The sequence below is a fragment of the Bubalus bubalis genome, chromosome 14 (genome assembly GCF_019923935.1).
Source record: "Bubalus bubalis isolate 160015118507 breed Murrah chromosome 14, NDDB_SH_1, whole genome shotgun sequence".
NCBI lineage: Eukaryota > Metazoa > Chordata > Mammalia > Artiodactyla > Bovidae > Bubalus > Bubalus bubalis.
In genome coordinates, this window is record NC_059170.1 from 11,037,823 (window position 1) to 11,053,620 (window position 15,798).

The window sequence follows — 15,798 nt, forward strand, 5'->3', positions numbered from 1 at the left end:
TGCCTGGGTGACGCAGGCGCAGTGCGACTTCGGAGGCGCTGGTCTTCCCCCCGCGGATTTGGATCCGGGTCAGTTAGGCGCCGCGATCGGGGAAAGACGTTCTAAACTGACCGGACTGGCTTACCGGAGCGCCCCTGCTGCGAGAAGGTGAGTACCCTGACGTGACGCGGACGCGTCGCGTCACCGCGTCTGGGCCTCCCGGCCCGGCCTGACCACGGGCGGCTTCCTCTGGCCCTCCCGCCTCACGTCGAGCCGCGTCGCCCGCCGACGCTGGCCGCCTGGGCCGGGCCGTCCGGGCCGGGCCTGTGCCTCTCTGCGCCCCCTCGGCCACTGCGGCCTGGCCCTGCCAGAGGCTCTTCTCTCTCGCCCCTTCCCGCCTCCACGGCCCCCGCGCCGTGCCTCCGCCCTCTCCCGCCGGTCCACAGCTTCCCCTTTTCGCTCTCCTCGGCCGCCCTTTGCCCCTTCCCGCCCTTTCCCGCTGGTTCCCGAGCCCCAGTCTCGTTGGCTGCCTCTTCGGCTCTGTTCCCGCCTCCTTCTGGATCCCTCACCCCTTTGGCCCGACGCAGGCCTCTCATCTTGGCTGGGGGAGTATCCTCAAGGGGAAACTTTGCAGCCGGAGAGCCCGGGCGGGTTCGGGTGCCAGACAGATCCCCACTTTCCGAACCCTCCCAGGCCCTGACCTTTCCCCATCCCATCTTGTTTAACCTCGACCGACCCAGTTTCTGGGTGAAAAGAATTAACTTTGTGCACCGAGGGTGTAGAAGTTGAGTGGGTAGAGAGAGACGTGAACATGTTTTGTCTCCGGGGCCGATTGTTGCAACTTCGTCTTGTTCGCGTCTTCCAGAGTTGCTGGACAGGATTTTCTTTTCCCGGACTCCATGCTTCCTGCTGGGCTGGGAAATTTTCTAAAAGCTTTATTTAACATTGTGATGACACGCTTATGCGCGGATCCTTTATTGATCGTTCTCAGGTCTTTTCAGGGTCCGGGAAATTTGGACCTAGGCTTGTGGTTGTTAGGTGGGCTTGGTTAAAATTGCAAGATATAAATAATATTGTGAGAGTTACTCTTCGTTTAAAGTCAGAGAAAAGTCAGGAATTTGCCCTTTTGATGGAGGAACTTAGAAGAATTTTGTGTTTTTGTGTTGTTTTGTTTTGAAAGGTTAAGGGAAACTCCGAATCCCCGTGTGATTTGACTTAAAGTAACTTTAAAAGTTTGACCTTTGCGGGGATTGTTCAATTTCAAGAAGATAGTGCAGTAAAAATCGGCAAGAACGCCTCCCATAAACTTAATGAAGATAAATCAAGTGTAAGATCCCCGGAGTTGGTTGTGCAGCTCTTGATTTGAGTGAATGGAAGAGGGAGGAGCATGGTAAAGCCTTTTAAAATTACAGACACGCTACTATTTAGCTGTTAAGGTCATACCTGAGATTCACCTTTGCTCTGGGTTAATTTAACTGAGGGAAAAGATGAGTAATCAAAATGCTCGAAGTCTGAAAATAGTTTAGATGGAACTTCATTCCTAGAGTTTTAGTCGGTAGCCAGTCTTATTCTGGCCTGTTTTGGTTTGTAAATGATGGATCTTTTAGTGTGTCAGTAAGAATGTTAGTGGAGTTTGTATTAACGTCTGGAGGTCACTTACAGTATATAAATTAGCCCTATTGTATAATTAAAAGTTTCATATCTGAGTGCACAACATCTTAGCACAGTGTTAGGGCAGGAGTGGGGTTCATAGTCCTGAGTCCACACCTACATGTCTGAGCATCCAGACTAGTGCTAAAAGCACAGCGTAGGGATTCTGTCAATGTTTTCGTAAGGAATGGATTTCTGCCTGTAGAATTCAGCAATGCATATGTAGATGTGATGTGTGCTGATTTCTAGAGAGGCCCGGAGAGGGATTGTGTGGGGTTCAGAGGAGTGGGGAGACTGGCTCATATGATGTTCCTCTGTGAGGGCCAGCGTTTGACTGGTCATAAAGTAATTGAGGAAAACTAATAAAAACTTTATTTTAGTTCTGCCAGCAGGAGGAATTTGTTTACAGCCTACAGACAGCACCGTTTTAGATGCTGTGGAGCTTCAAAAATAAGAGAATATCTGATCTTTGGCCATCCCTCTCCCCAGGTGTAAATATATATGTATAGAAGACGTTATTGTGTATCTGGGAGAGGATCCTCCTCTAAATCTAGAACTGAATTAGTAGCCAGTGAAATACGGAATTGATACTGTTTCTTCACAGTGACGTACTGGTTAAATAAACCAGCAAAAATATCTATGGGGAGTGTATTTCAATATTTTAAGAAGTTGAGGTGAAAACTAGATAAATTCTTTTGAGACTGTTTTCAGTGTTCTCAGAGAAGTCTGCCTGAAATACCTTCTACACATAAATAAAACAAAGAGTCTTGATTCCTTGCTTCCTAATTCTGTCTCTGGTACTGCGTGGTTACATTAACAAACATATTATGACACTCTGACCTTTAGAATATTAGAGGTCTCACAATAACATCAAACCCACCCCTGAGAAATGAGCAGATATAAAATCAAAGAGGCTCCAAGGATCCAGGCACTGGGAGAGTGCCCAGGGCGGGGTGGGGGTGGGGGGATGGGGTAGCAGGTTAGAAATAGAGAAGGTGAAGTGAATGCTTAAAAAATTCCTCATTTTCTTATTTTTTTGTTTTACTTTTTTCTTTCTGATTTCCAGTAATATGTTTATAGAAACCATCTTCATTCTGGATTTGGTATCAGGAAATTTTTTACCCTAAAAGTAAAAAAAATGGAGAGATTAGAGTCAATGAATTGATTAACTTCTCTATTGTATCTCTTGTTGTTTTGGTTGGTCTGCCCCCCCCCCCCCCACCTTTTTGGTTTAAATATAAAAATCAGGGTGGGGGAAATGGAGAACTTTGGTTAATCAAGCTAGTTGATTAGGTAGAGATCATTTAAAGGCATATCTGTAGAACAATTTTAGTGTTTTCCTTTACTTGCTATCTCTTCAGCTACCTTTAAGATTTTGAGTTACAAGTGTAGTTTATCTATTTTTGTGAGAGAGTATTAGAAGCTAAAGAAAGCAAAGGTATCAACCTTGTAGATAGTGTGTGGAGTAGTCAGTATCATTGAAACAAGTTTATAATCCTGCCTTGACAGTGGTAACAACTTGATACCTATCTGTATGATTATTAGGATGAGTATAAATACTGATATCTGCGTCAGGATTGCTTTAGAGAAATGCTGTCATGTGTCATGTAGTTATTCTTACCTGAAATGTTTTGCGTTAGATGAGACAAATACTCAGTAGGGGGTTTTTTTGTTGTTCAATAATTTTTGTTGAAGTATATATAGTTGATTTTATAATATTGTATTAGTTTCAAATACACAGGAAAGTGAAGGTTTGCATATACATATATATACTTTTTAAGAGTAGCATTTTAAAGATCAGAGTCTTGTAGACTAAGCTTTTCCCTTTTATTTCCAATGCAATGATCATCTTTTCTGTAGGTTTCTAGACTTCTACAACTGGAAGGATTTCCCTTCCTGTTAAAAAGTATACAGAAACACAGATTTTAGGTAATGTGATCTAATTTCCAAAACTGTGAAACAAGATGTTGTCTTCAAGTATTTGGACAGTTTAAATACCATCATAATAAACACATGTTTTCTGTATCATTTCATTTGTCTCCTCTTAAGAAATAAAACCTGCAGTTTCCTAATCATTGAAACTTCCTTTTAGAAATAGAAATTTGCACTTTATCCCACTAAGAAGCAATGGTAGTATCAGGAATACAGATTTTAACCTGTTTTCACTTTGCTCATTTAATTTTTCCTTCCTTTTTTTTTTTTTTAGTATTAACGGGAACATCCATAATAGTGTAAAAACTTTCACAATGAAATCGGAAGCCAAGGATGGAGAGGAGGAGAGTCTACAAACTGCTTTCAAGAAACTAAGAGTGGATGCATCAGGGTAATTAAATATGAAGTATATTATTGGGGAATTGTTTACTAGATTTAAATAGACATTTCCTCAGGGGAGCTCTTTCTCTTCTAAAGTTTCTTTTTATTTGTAGGAAGTATAAATGCTAATAGTGTGATATTTTACCAAATTATGTATAACATTGTTATAAAAGAAACTCTTCTGTTAAATTTTGAGAAGTAGCTGCTCATTTGTATTCCAAGGTTGGGAATTATCCTTAACTTTGGTAGAGTACCGCTTTCCCTGCCCCCTGCCTCTTTTTAATCACACATTAGCAGTCAGTGTCCCATCAGAGAGTTCCTCCTACATCTCTAGGGAATCACAGTATTTTTCACTGAAAGTGAGTTGGTTCAATAGGAATCTCTGCAGACATTGTCAATTTCATGGGCTGTGATCGCTGAGCCTATCACTATGGAAACCTTTATTCATTAGGGTTCTCTCACTGAGATCAATAGTCTTGGACCCTTTGGTCAAACTAATTAGAGCACCTGCAGACCAGCTGCTGTCTGAATGTTAATATTTTCACCCTTTGCAAAATGTTCTATGCAGGACTCTTTTCATCCCCCTTCTTTGCCCCAGGCCAGAAGATATCTTAAATTTTAATGGCTATAACAATATTTCATTTCATGAACGGAAACCCAACTCAGCAAGGAGCAATAATGACTGTTAAAATTTATTACTCATTTTACTATGCCCTCAATACTGAAGTACTCTGTACATATCATCTAATCCTCTCTACCAACTTAGAAGATAGACAGTACAGAGTATACTGTATAGTTTACAGAGAAGCTACAGATGAATTGTCTTATAAAAGGTCATATTGGTAAGACATGGTAGAGCCAGAATTTGAACCCAGATAATTTTTCTCCAGAACCTCTGCTTTTAACCATTTTTATGAAGACAACAGGAAGAAACACATTCAGTGCCTGGCGCATAGTAAAATTAAATACATGTTAGTTGTTACAGCTGCCTGCCTATTGCTAATCCTGTTTTTGGCCTACCAAATGAGAAAATTTATACTCATAGATTTGCACAGCAGCTGTTACAGGTGCTGACATTGTTTCCATGATACAGCAAGTAAGTATCTTCTAGTGATTTTGCCAATATGATCATCTTGCCATTAGAATTGATTAGTACTTGCTATTTTGGGAAGCAGAAACAAAGCAGGGAAACACATAGTTCCAGACTCGAGTCATAGTGTAATTCTCTGTGATTTCTGGTATAGACTATGCAAATCTATGCAATTTTTTAATCAGGAAAATACTTACAAATGCACAGGTAAATGTAAATCCCTTAGTATATGAATTTACTTAACTCTTGATACACAGACTTCTTTCCTGATATTTTCATTGGAACATAAAATTAAGCTATTTCTGTGCCCCTAAAAATTACTTGGAACATAAAATCTTTTAAAATACTCTGTACAGTTGATGGTCCGATACTATGTGTTTGTAGCCTGCAATCTACTGTGTGTAAAATTATAAAGAGAAGGAGCAGTGGAGAACATTTCAGAAAACCAAGTAAGAGTACAAGGGGTGAGTCATTACTGTGACTAAGCAGAATAAGACTTGTATAGTGTGTCATGCAGTTCTAGTTGGTTGTTTCGAATTGTTGCTGATTTACAAATGGAACATGTGAGGTACTGACTCATAAGCTAACCAAGCTTTGCCAAGGAATTCAGCATGATCCTGTTGAACGGGTTTTGGTTCCTAATGGTATTTGTCTTATCAGGATAGACTATATATTTAATTGCAAAACAATATAGTTCTTTTTTTCAGACTCACTCTCTCTCTATATATATATTTAGCATAATACATGCTTATTTATAAGTCATAAAATGGATAAAGTAAAAATCACGACTTACCATTACCACTGTTAGTATCTAAATCATCTGTAATATCACTGTTTTTACACAGTTGAAATCATAATATATGTACAGGTATTCATCCATGCTGTTTTCCTTTAATATTATAAGCATTCTCCCATGTCATTAAAAGTTCTTTGTACACTTAATTTTTAATAAATTCCTAATATCCCATTGTGTACCAGACACCACTAATTTTATATAGTATGGTATTTTCTGTTATTTGACATTTAGTTATTGCCAGCTTTTAAATTATGTTTCAGTGAGTGAGCATCTTGTTACTTAGTAGACTGTCTCTTTCTATAGGATACTACAGTGCTGCAGCATGTGTAGTAGGAGCCCTGTGTGTGTGTGTGTGTGTGTGTGTGTGTGTGTATTGAAAAGGTCCAGAAGAATTTGATGTTAAATGTTAATGTTGATCTCTGGATTATGAAATTAGAGTTGATTCTTTTCTCTTTTAAATTTTTTCATCTTCTTTACTGAGAACCCACGTTACTTGTGTAGTTTTAAACTGTAGAGATTTAACTGAATAATATTTCAGGTTTATTGGTTGTAAAAATCAGAATATTTTTGTATAAGTTGTATACTATTTGAAAAAGGATTCATTTAGATTGAGTCTCCCAGAGTTAGATTGAGTCTCCTGAAGTTTATCCTCCTGAACTGAGTTTCCACAGCCCTGGTTTGCCCACATAAAATAAGTGGTCAGTGTCATTAGCATTCTCCCTGGACATAAGGCCTGATCTGCCCCAGATAAACAGTCTATTTATATCCCACTGCTGGTTATACTTAAGAATCATTCTTTGGCTTACAGTTTTGCAACTATGAGCTCTTAGGGATCCTCCAAATTTGGTTTTGAAGGACAGTTTACAGTAAAAGCTGAGCAATTCTTGAGAAAAGCAAACTGAAAAGGTAATAAAGGTATTAACACAAGTTGCATTTGGGTTGGTGAGAGCAGAGTGTTCTTCTTGCACGGTTTTCGAAGCAGTAAACTCTGTTCTTGTCTTCAGGTCCATAGCGTCTCTGTCTGTTGGAGAAGGCGCAAGTGTCAGAGCGTCGGTCAGAGCAGCAGTAGAGGATGCCAAGCCTAAGTCCGCATGTGCATCTAAAGACAGTTGGCATGGGTAAGAGCTTCTCACTGCACATGGTTTTTATCCCAGCACCTTAACGTGGTACTGGATTTTCTTTGCTGAGAATTCAAAAGAGAACGTCTTACGATACAGAACCCAAGATGCACCAATTAAAGAAGAGCCTTTCTTCTCATTGTGAATTTGCTGAGACTTGCTGTCTGGCCTGGTTCGTAGTCAGTTTTTATAAATGTTCTATGTGTGTTTGAGAAGAATGGCTCTCCTCTAATCATTCTTAGGTTTTATAAATGTCCGTTAAAGTAAGCTTTTAAATGTCTTATTTGTAGGATCTTTTTTCAAATAATTCTGTTGGTGTTGTTAGCTTCGCCTGTTAATAATTGAGGGGCTTGTTGAGGTCTCCCCCAGTGGAGTACATTCGTTTATTTTCCCTGTAAGTTCTGTATTTTTGCTTTATCGTTTTGAAGCTATTTTGTTTATAGCCTAGGTTCATGCCAGTTTAGAATGTTTTCTTCTAAACTGAATGAATTGAGACTTTTACTGTATTTAGTGACCTTCTTAATCCCCCATAATGGCTTTTGTCTTAAAGTCTGTTTTGTCTGGAGTTAAACTTAGCATTTATTTTGATTATTGATATATTTGGATTTGTTCTGCTGTTTTATGCTGTTTGTCCTGCTTTTTCTTTTTTATTTCTTTTGTTCCCACCTTCCCTCTCCTCCCCATTTAAAAAATTGTTTGAAATGTGTTTGTTTTTCTCCATACCAGTTTTCCTTTCATTGGTTTGGAAATTACATACTGTGTTTCTCTTAGCTGTCCTCCTCAGAACTGTTTTGCTCCAGTCCCCTCCCACATGGATGGCCTGGTACTTGAGTTCTGTCAATTATTTTTTGTCTCACCGGTTCAGTTTTATTTACCCTACTTCATTTTATTTAGATTAGAGAGTGTTTGTTTAGATTCGTCTCATGGACACTTCCTTTACTCTCACCATTGTGGCATCAGACCTTCCATATAGGATCACTTTCTTCCTAAAGAAGTCTGTTATTTAGTTAAAAAGGTGGGGTGGGGGGGTGTTGCTCTGTGTTAGTTGTCCATATAGAATGTTTCTCTGAAAATGTCTTTATTTCATCCTTTTTCTTGAAAGTTATCCCTGCTTTAGTGACCCTGAAATCGTGGTCCTAGGTGGCAGTTGTTTTCTCTTAGCACTTGAAGGTATTGTCTTCTGGCTTCCATGTTGTTGTTGAAAAGCCTACTTTCAGACTTAATTTTTCTTTTTTTGGCAATAATCCATCTAGTCTGTAGCTGGTTTTAAGATGTTCCTGTTGTTTTTGGTTTTCTCCAATTAGTTGTCCTGCCTGTGCTTCTTGTGTTTGTATTCTCTTGCATCAATTCAGAAAATTGCTCGGCCATTATCTCTTTCAAGTTTGCTTGGCAATTTTGAACCTTTTTCTCTTTGCACAATTCTTATTAAATATTTTTTATAAAAATTACATAATGTGCCTGATAATTCCCAATATCTAAAAACTTGAGAGTGTCTAAGTCTGTTTTTCAGCTGTTTCCAGTGATAGAAATGAATTCTAAATCTGTCATTCTGTTGAATGAGTGATTATTTATAGCATTAGCCCCCCCTCCCCCCACCCCCGGCCTTGGTGGTACTGAAACTGCCTTGTTCAGAGGATGGAGCCCAGCATTGAGGTTTTTCTAAGTTGTCTGTGCAGGGTGCTTCCCCAAACCACTGGTCAGAGGTTCCTAAGCCAAGGGTTGGGACAGGGCAGACAGGTCTTCTGCACCAAATGTTTGGTCTGAGAAACGTGACTTAAAACTACCCTTCACCTCTCCTATAGTAAGAGGGTGTTGGAGTTTTCGAGATGCACAGGCTCAGGCAGCTTGACAATGGAGGTGGGCACACGTCTTTGGGGAGAACTTATTTCCACTCATTCACCAGAGAGGTGGCAATTTTTCCCAACCATCTTAAAAGATCTCTTTAGAAGAACTCTGTATCCCAACATCCTCTTGTGTGTTTTTTCCTCTTAGGTCTACAAGGAAGTCTTCACGAGGAGCAGTGAGAACCCAGCGTCGCCGCCGTTCCAAGTCTCCTGTCCTTCATCCTCCAAAGTTCATACATTGCAGTACAATAGCTTCTTCCAGCAGCCAGCTCAAGCACAAAAGCCAGACTGACTCCCCTGATGGCAGCAGTGGGCTGGGAATTTCAACCCCTAAAGAGTTCAATGCAGGAGAATGCTCATCTTCTCTCGATACTAATCACACAGGGGCGGTTGCTGAGCCTTTGAGAACTTCGGTTCCAAGGCTCCCATCAGAGAGTAAGGAGGAAGATTCCTCTGATGCTCCCCAAGTCTCCCAAGCAAGTCTCCAGGCCAATGATCTCTCTGACTTTCAATCGGTTTCCAAGCTAAACCTGGGCAAGCCATGTGTATGCATAGGCAAGGAGTGCCAGTGTAAGAGGTGGCATGACATGGAGGTGTATTCCTTTTCAGGCCTGCAGAATGTCCCTCCCTTGGCCCCAGAACGAAGATCCACACTTGAGGACTACTCTCAGTCGCTTCACACGAGAACTCTGTCTGGCTCTCCCCGTTCCTGTTCTGAGCAGGCTCGTGTCTACGTGGATGACGTAACCATTGAGGACCTCTCGGGCTACATGGAATATTACTTGTATATCCCCAAGAAAATGTCCCACATGGCAGAAATGATGTACACCTGAGAGCAAGAAGCTCCTTACTATGCTTTAACCAATGAAGGGTTGTCAGAGAGTTAGTTAACAGCAGACCTTGCAGCTACTTTGTGTGAGAAGACATCTCCTTCTGCTCACTGTGCTTGCAATAAAAACTTTTCTTGGCATCTCAGTCAGTTAATCTTCGTTCTTTAAACTTAACTTTCTGAGTTCTTACATACCCACCAAGGTGAGCAGATCATTTAGAAATGTCCCTGGGGGTGAACAAACGGTCATTGCTTGACTGGTAGCAGCATGCTTATGGTGAAAGCCTTTGAAAAAACAGTGCATTTTTCAGATGTGTGTTAAGATTTGGGTGCCAAGGAAAATGAAATGTGGTTTTGTAACTGGACTGAACATTTGTCATGCTGTAATTGCCAGCCCAGCGGTATTAGAAGTTACATGACAGGTTTAAACCATCTCTGATTTACGTAAGATTTATTGTGTCTTTAAAGGTTTCCTATGTTATTGTTAAGCCAGAGATCTAAGGTTTAGATTCAATATAAATAAACTGGCTGGCCTGCCCTATATTGTTTGAGAGAATCATTAACCATCACCAAGCAAACCCCTGCTGGTGCTCTTCGCCCTGAGACATGTCACATAAGGTTTCTTACGTGAGAAGCAGCTTGGAGTGGGCTGCTTCGTTGCGGGAGAGGGGTGTAATGTTGGACACTGCCGTGTATCTGCTCTGTCTCGCATTCTGGTATATATGGCATGTTTCAGTCACTTGCAGTATAGCTCTCATACCTCAGTTTCAAATGTTCTGGATGGATAGTATCTCTTTGTACTGCCCTCCTACCCCAGCAGGCCCCAAAGAGAATTTTATCCATGCCGTGTCCTGTAATTAAAGGCCGACCAGGCCACAGCTCCCTCCAAAGTTTTGAACAAAAGTCTCCACAGTTTCCACTGGAGGAAGAACCCTCTCTTTTCCGGGTGGTTCCAAAGTGACATGCTGCCAATATAAGGCAAGGGTACTGGTTTGCCATTCCCTTCTCTAATTGAATATATCCAATGAATATACTCCAGTGTTCATTGGAAGGACTGATGCTGAAGCTGAAACTCCAATACTTTGGCCACCTGATAACAAAAAACTGACTTATTGGGAAAGACCCTGATGCTGGGAAGAATCAAAGGCAGGAGGAAAGAATGGGACAACAGAGGTTGAGATGATCGGATGGCATCACCGACTCGATGGACATGAGTTTGAGCAAGCTCCAGGAGTTGGTGATGGGACAGGGAAGCCTGGTGTGCTGCAGTCCACGGGGTCGCAAAGAGTTGGACACGACTGAGCGACTGAACTGAATCTAGGCCATTAGCGCTTCTGGTTATAAAGGCACCTATGGTCCCTCCCCCCACCCACTCCCCAACACAGCTAGTGTTTTGCTTTACTTTTTTTACTAGAAGTGGAGCAAATTGAGCTGAACATGTTACTTGAATTAAAATAGTTACTGAGTCTGTTAAGTCTTTTAAGGTTTTAGTTTGCTTTTCAAAGCAGCAGTCCAATTATTAATTCTGTATATTAACAGAACAGTCACAGGAGAAGGGTGAGTGAGGCCCGTTTTTTATTCAGAGTTGTTAGGAGGAGAGTCATAACTGAAAAGGACCAAGTTCCAATGGCTGAGTAACCTGTTGGAGAAATCCACACTTGGACAAAAGCTTAGGAACTCCAGATTTGCAGGAATGAGGTGTAAGATTTACATCTCAGTCAGAATCTTCCTTTAAACGTGAATCTTGGAAGTCCAAGATCACTCAAACCCAGTTGGGCCAGCTTTAATATGTGTCCCTAATTGGAACAGTTGACCATTTGTGAGTCAGACTTATGGGACCGATGATTGTTTGTCAGATGCATCCTGGAAAACAGATTCAAATGGTGGTTTGAGGGATTTTTACTCGGATGTTTTGGAAAGGAGCATCCTGAAGTGTAACTTCATTGAACATATCTTCACTGAGTGCTGTCAACACAGTCGTGCTATACCAGGTGCTGGGAATAGGACATCATCATATCCTTGGTGGAGAAAATGCTATGGAGAGGAGGATTAGGAGAGAGCAAGGGCTAGGGCAGTGGGAGGAGTTGCTGTTTCATTTGGGGTGGTCAGAGAAGCTTCTGTGAGGAGGTGACATCTGAGCTGAGACCTGAAGATAACGAGAGGGAGCCATGTGGATATTTGGGGGAAGAGCATTCCTGGCAGCATTCCTTGAAGCAGGCGAGGTCACAGAAGCATGGGTCATGGGCAGATCATGGAGACCCTCCTGGGTCGTTTTAAAGGCTTTGGTTTGTGAGGAGACAGGGAGCCTTTGAGAGGGTCTGGAGGACAGGAGAGACATCAGACTTGTCTTTTATAAAGACCACTGGCTGCTCCGTAGACTAAGAGGGGAGCTAGGAAAAGGAAAGGAAGGAGGCAGTCAGGAGGCTACTGCAGTGAATCAGACAATGATTTCAAGTGGCTCAGACCTTGGCAGTGCAGGAGAGAAGACCTATTCTGGAATTATTTTGAAGGTCGAGCTAAAGGGATTTGCTGATGGATATAAATGATGGATATGGGCTTCTCAGGGGGTGCTCGTGGTAAAGAGTGAGTGAAAGTCGCTCAGTCATGTCCGACTCTTTGCGACCCCCTTGTCTGTAGCCCGCCAGGCTCCTCTGTCCATGGGGGTTCTCCAGGCAAGAATACTGGAGTGGGTCTTCCCAACCCAGAATCGAACTCAGGTCTCCCGCATTGCAGGTGGATCCTTTACCATCTGAGCCACCAGGGAAGTTCAGTGGTAAACAATCCACCTGCCAATGCAGGAGACAAAAGAGACATGGGTTTGATCCCTAAGTCAAGAAGATCCCCTGGAGGAGGGCATGGCAACCCATTCCAGTATTCTTGTCTGAAAAATCCCATGGACAGAAGCGCCTGGCAGACTTCAGTCCATAGGGTCTCAAAGAGTCAGACATGACTGAAGCAATTTAGCATGTGTGCACATAAGGTATGAGAGAAGGATTGAAATTACGGATGATTCCCAAGGTTTAATACAGTGGGAGTTGGCTGGAGGAGCAGATTTGGGAGGAGACTTTGGGAGTTTGGTTTTGATATCATGTAGAGATGCTGAGTCGGTGGTTGGATATGCAACTGAAGATCAGGGGCGGGACAGGCCGGAGATCCAAAGTTAGGAGCCATCAGGGTGTGGGTGTTACTGAAAACTCTGCTGCCAAAGGAGATCACCTAGAGAGTAAATGTAGATTCTCGGTAAGAGGACCAAGCTCTGGGTCATTTCCAAAGTCTAGAGCTCAGGGCAATGAGGAGGAACCTGCAGAAGACTTGTGTGGGAGCAGCCAATGAGGCAGGACAGAACCGAGAGACAAGCCCTAGGAATAGAGTGAAAAAGCGTCTCAAGAAGGGGGTTGTCAGCTGCCAAATAAGAAGGAAAGATGAGGGCACGTAGTTTGTGAGGGTGCTGGGCACAAAAAGATGAGTTGGAGTGCCAGGCAGGCACTTAGGAGGTATTCAGGCTTTTTTTTTTTTTGGAATGAAGATAATCTTTGCTTCAGACAGCTCATAGGTGGGGGAAGGAGTCAGCGTGTCAGAAGGCATGTAACTCAGCCAGATAACTTGTCTGGGGAGGTGAGGCTTCTTTAACTAAGTCTTCGGTGCTGAGAAGGAACATGAGACCCGAGTAGATTTCTGTGTGCATTCCTCTCTGTTCTAGATTTTCAGTCCCTTCCTCCCCTCCCTCCCTAGGAAGCAGTCACGCTAGAGAAATTGAGGAGACAAGGGAAGCAAGTGACTGCACCTTCTGACCCAAGAACAACACTGTGGAGTGAGAAAAACCTGCGAAAAAGAGAGAATGGGATAGCTACCTTTTAAAGCAATTTAAAATTCATTCTAAGTTTAGTATATACGTTTCAAATGTAGAACTTGGTTTTTCTAAGAAAAATCTGTTGTAATGCACATGTGGCCACAAGGAGTCTCCCTTTCCCTGAAACTCACTGGTTTAAAGGGAGAGGCAAAGAAGTGATGGCTGGTCAGGTAAGGCCAGTACCAAATTGACCGAAAAAAATTGACCGAAACTTCTGGCTGTGCTGCACGGCCTATAGGATCTTAGTTTCCCCACCAGGGATTGATCCCGTGCCCCCTGCGTTGAAAGCGCGGCACCTTAACTACTGGACCGCCAGAGAACTCCTCACTTAAACGGTCAAGAAATCAGTGTCCCCTTGCCAATAATATAATTTATCAGTTTGAAAAGGGGAAAACCACACAGGGTAATGTTGAGTAAATACACATTGGGAAGAGTAAGGAGTGCTTCAGTGTTAAGGTACTTAATATTTAAGGGGTGATTCTTACCTTAAGCTTCCCTGGTGGCTCAGAGGTTAACACATCTGCCTGGAATGCTAGAGACCCCGGTTCGATCCCTGGGTCGGGAAGATCCCCTGGAGAAGGAAATGGCAACCCACTCCAGTACTCTTGCTTGGAGAATCCCATTGAGGGAGGAGCCTGGTGGGCTACAGTCCATGGGGTCACAAAGAGTTGGACATGACTGAGTGACTTCACTTTCACTTTCTTCCCTTTGGTAATAATTTTATTAAGCATGATAGTGTGAAAAGCAACTTATTTTTTAAAAATTTATTTTATTTTATTCAAGTACAGTTGATTTACAACAGTGTGTTAATTTCTGCCATACAGCACAGTGATTCAGTTATATGTACACATGCATTCTTTTTCATATTCTTTCCCATTATGGTCCATCACAGCATATTGAATATAGTTCCCTGTGCCACAGTAGGACCTTGTTGTTTATCCACTCTATATATAATAGTTTGCATCTGCTAATCGCAAACTCCCCCCACATCCCTCCCTCACCCTGCCTGCTGCCTTGACAACCGTGAGTTTTTTCTCTATGTCTGTGAGTCTGTTTCTGTTTCATGGATAACTTTATTTTTTGTCATATTTTAGATTCCACACATAAGTGATATCGTATAGTATTTGTCTTTCTGACTTACTTCAGTTCAGTTCAGTTCAGTCTCTCAGTCGTGTCCGACTCTTTGCGGCCCCATGAATCGCAGCACGCCAGGCCTCCCTGTCCATCACCAAATCCTGGAGTTCACTCAGACTCACGTCCATTGAGTCAGTGATGCCATCCAGCCATCTCATCCTCTGTCGTCCCCTTCTCCTCCTGCCCCCAATCCCTCCCAGCATCAGAGTCTTTTCCAATGAGTCAACTCTTCACATGAGGTGGCCAAAATACTGGAGTTTCAGCTTTAGCATCAATCCTTCCAAAGAACACCCAGGGCTGATCTCCTTTAGAATGGACTGGTTGGATGTCCTTGCAGTCCAAGGGACTCTCAAGAGTCTTCTCCAACACCACAGTTCAAAAGCATCAATTCTTTGGCGCTCAGCTTTCTTCACAGTCCAACTCTCACATCCATACATGACCACTGGAAAAACCATAGCCTTGACTAGACGGTCCTTTGGTGGCGAAGTAATGTCTCTGCTTTTGAATATGCTATCTAGGTTGGTCATAACTTTTCTTCCAAGAAGTAAGCGTCTTTTAATTTCCTGGCTGCAATCACCATCTGCAGTGATTTTAGAGCCCCCCAAAATAAAGTCTGACACTGTTTCTACTGTTTCCCCATCTATTTCCTATGAAGTGATGGGACCAGATGCCACTTACGGAGTGATAATTTCTAGCTTCATCAATGTTGCCTCAAATGACATTATTTCATTCTTTTTATGGCTGAGTAGTATTCCCTTGTGCATATGTACCACATCTTCTTTATCCATTCATTTGTCGATGGACATTTAGGTTGTGAAAAGCAACCTATCTTGTGAGGATAATATTAATAACAGTAAACATTTGTTAGGTATTTAGTGTCTTCTGAGCTATTTTACAGGCTTCCCCAGGTGGCGCTAGTGGTTAAGAACCTGCTTGCCAATGCACGTAGAGGTAACAGACCCAGTGCAGACTTCCCTGGGTTGGGAAGATCCCCTGGAGGTGGACATGGCAACCCGCTCCAGTGTTCTTGGCTGGAGAATCCCATGGACAGAGGAGCCTGGTGGGCTATGGTCCATAGGGTCACAAAGAGTCAGACATGACTGAAGTGACTTAGCATGCATGCACAAGTCTTTTTACACCATTAACTCACTTAATCTTCATCCAGCCATATAAGGTAGATACTATTATCCTTGAA

The 15,798-nt window shown here is 42.3% G+C and overlaps 1 protein-coding gene across 4 annotated transcripts; it reads left to right on the plus strand.

Moving 5' to 3' along the window:
* Positions 1-9,765, plus strand: OSER1 (oxidative stress responsive serine rich 1). Of its 4 annotated transcripts, XM_025263430.2 has the most exons (5): positions 12-147; positions 2,010-2,118; positions 3,836-3,952; positions 6,833-6,946; positions 8,939-9,765. In XM_025263430.2, exons 3-5 carry the CDS (start codon positions 3,876-3,878, stop codon positions 9,621-9,623), a joined length of 876 nt encoding a protein of 291 aa, XP_025119215.2. In that variant the 5' UTR covers positions 12-147; positions 2,010-2,118; positions 3,836-3,875; the 3' UTR covers positions 9,624-9,765. The 4 variants fall into 4 exon arrangements, with proteins under 4 accessions (XP_006067915.2, XP_025119215.2, XP_006067916.2 ...); XM_006067853.3 differs by lacking the exon at positions 2,010-2,118 and having other exon boundaries at positions 1-147; XM_006067854.3 differs by lacking the exon at positions 2,010-2,118 and having other exon boundaries at positions 18-142; positions 3,834-3,952.
* Positions 9,766-15,798: the final 6,033 nt, after the last annotated feature.

Coding starts and splice junctions, on each gene's coding strand:
- OSER1 (XM_006067853.3), top strand. CDS start 3,876: ATGAAATCGGAAGCCAAGGATGGAGAGGAGGAGAGTCTACAAACTGCT. Junction 3,953..6,832: donor CTAAGAGTGGATGCATCAGG/GTAATTAAATAT, acceptor TCTTGTCTTCAG/GTCCATAGCGTCTCTGTCTG. Junction 6,947..8,938: donor TCTAAAGACAGTTGGCATGG/GTAAGAGCTTCT, acceptor TTTTCCTCTTAG/GTCTACAAGGAAGTCTTCAC.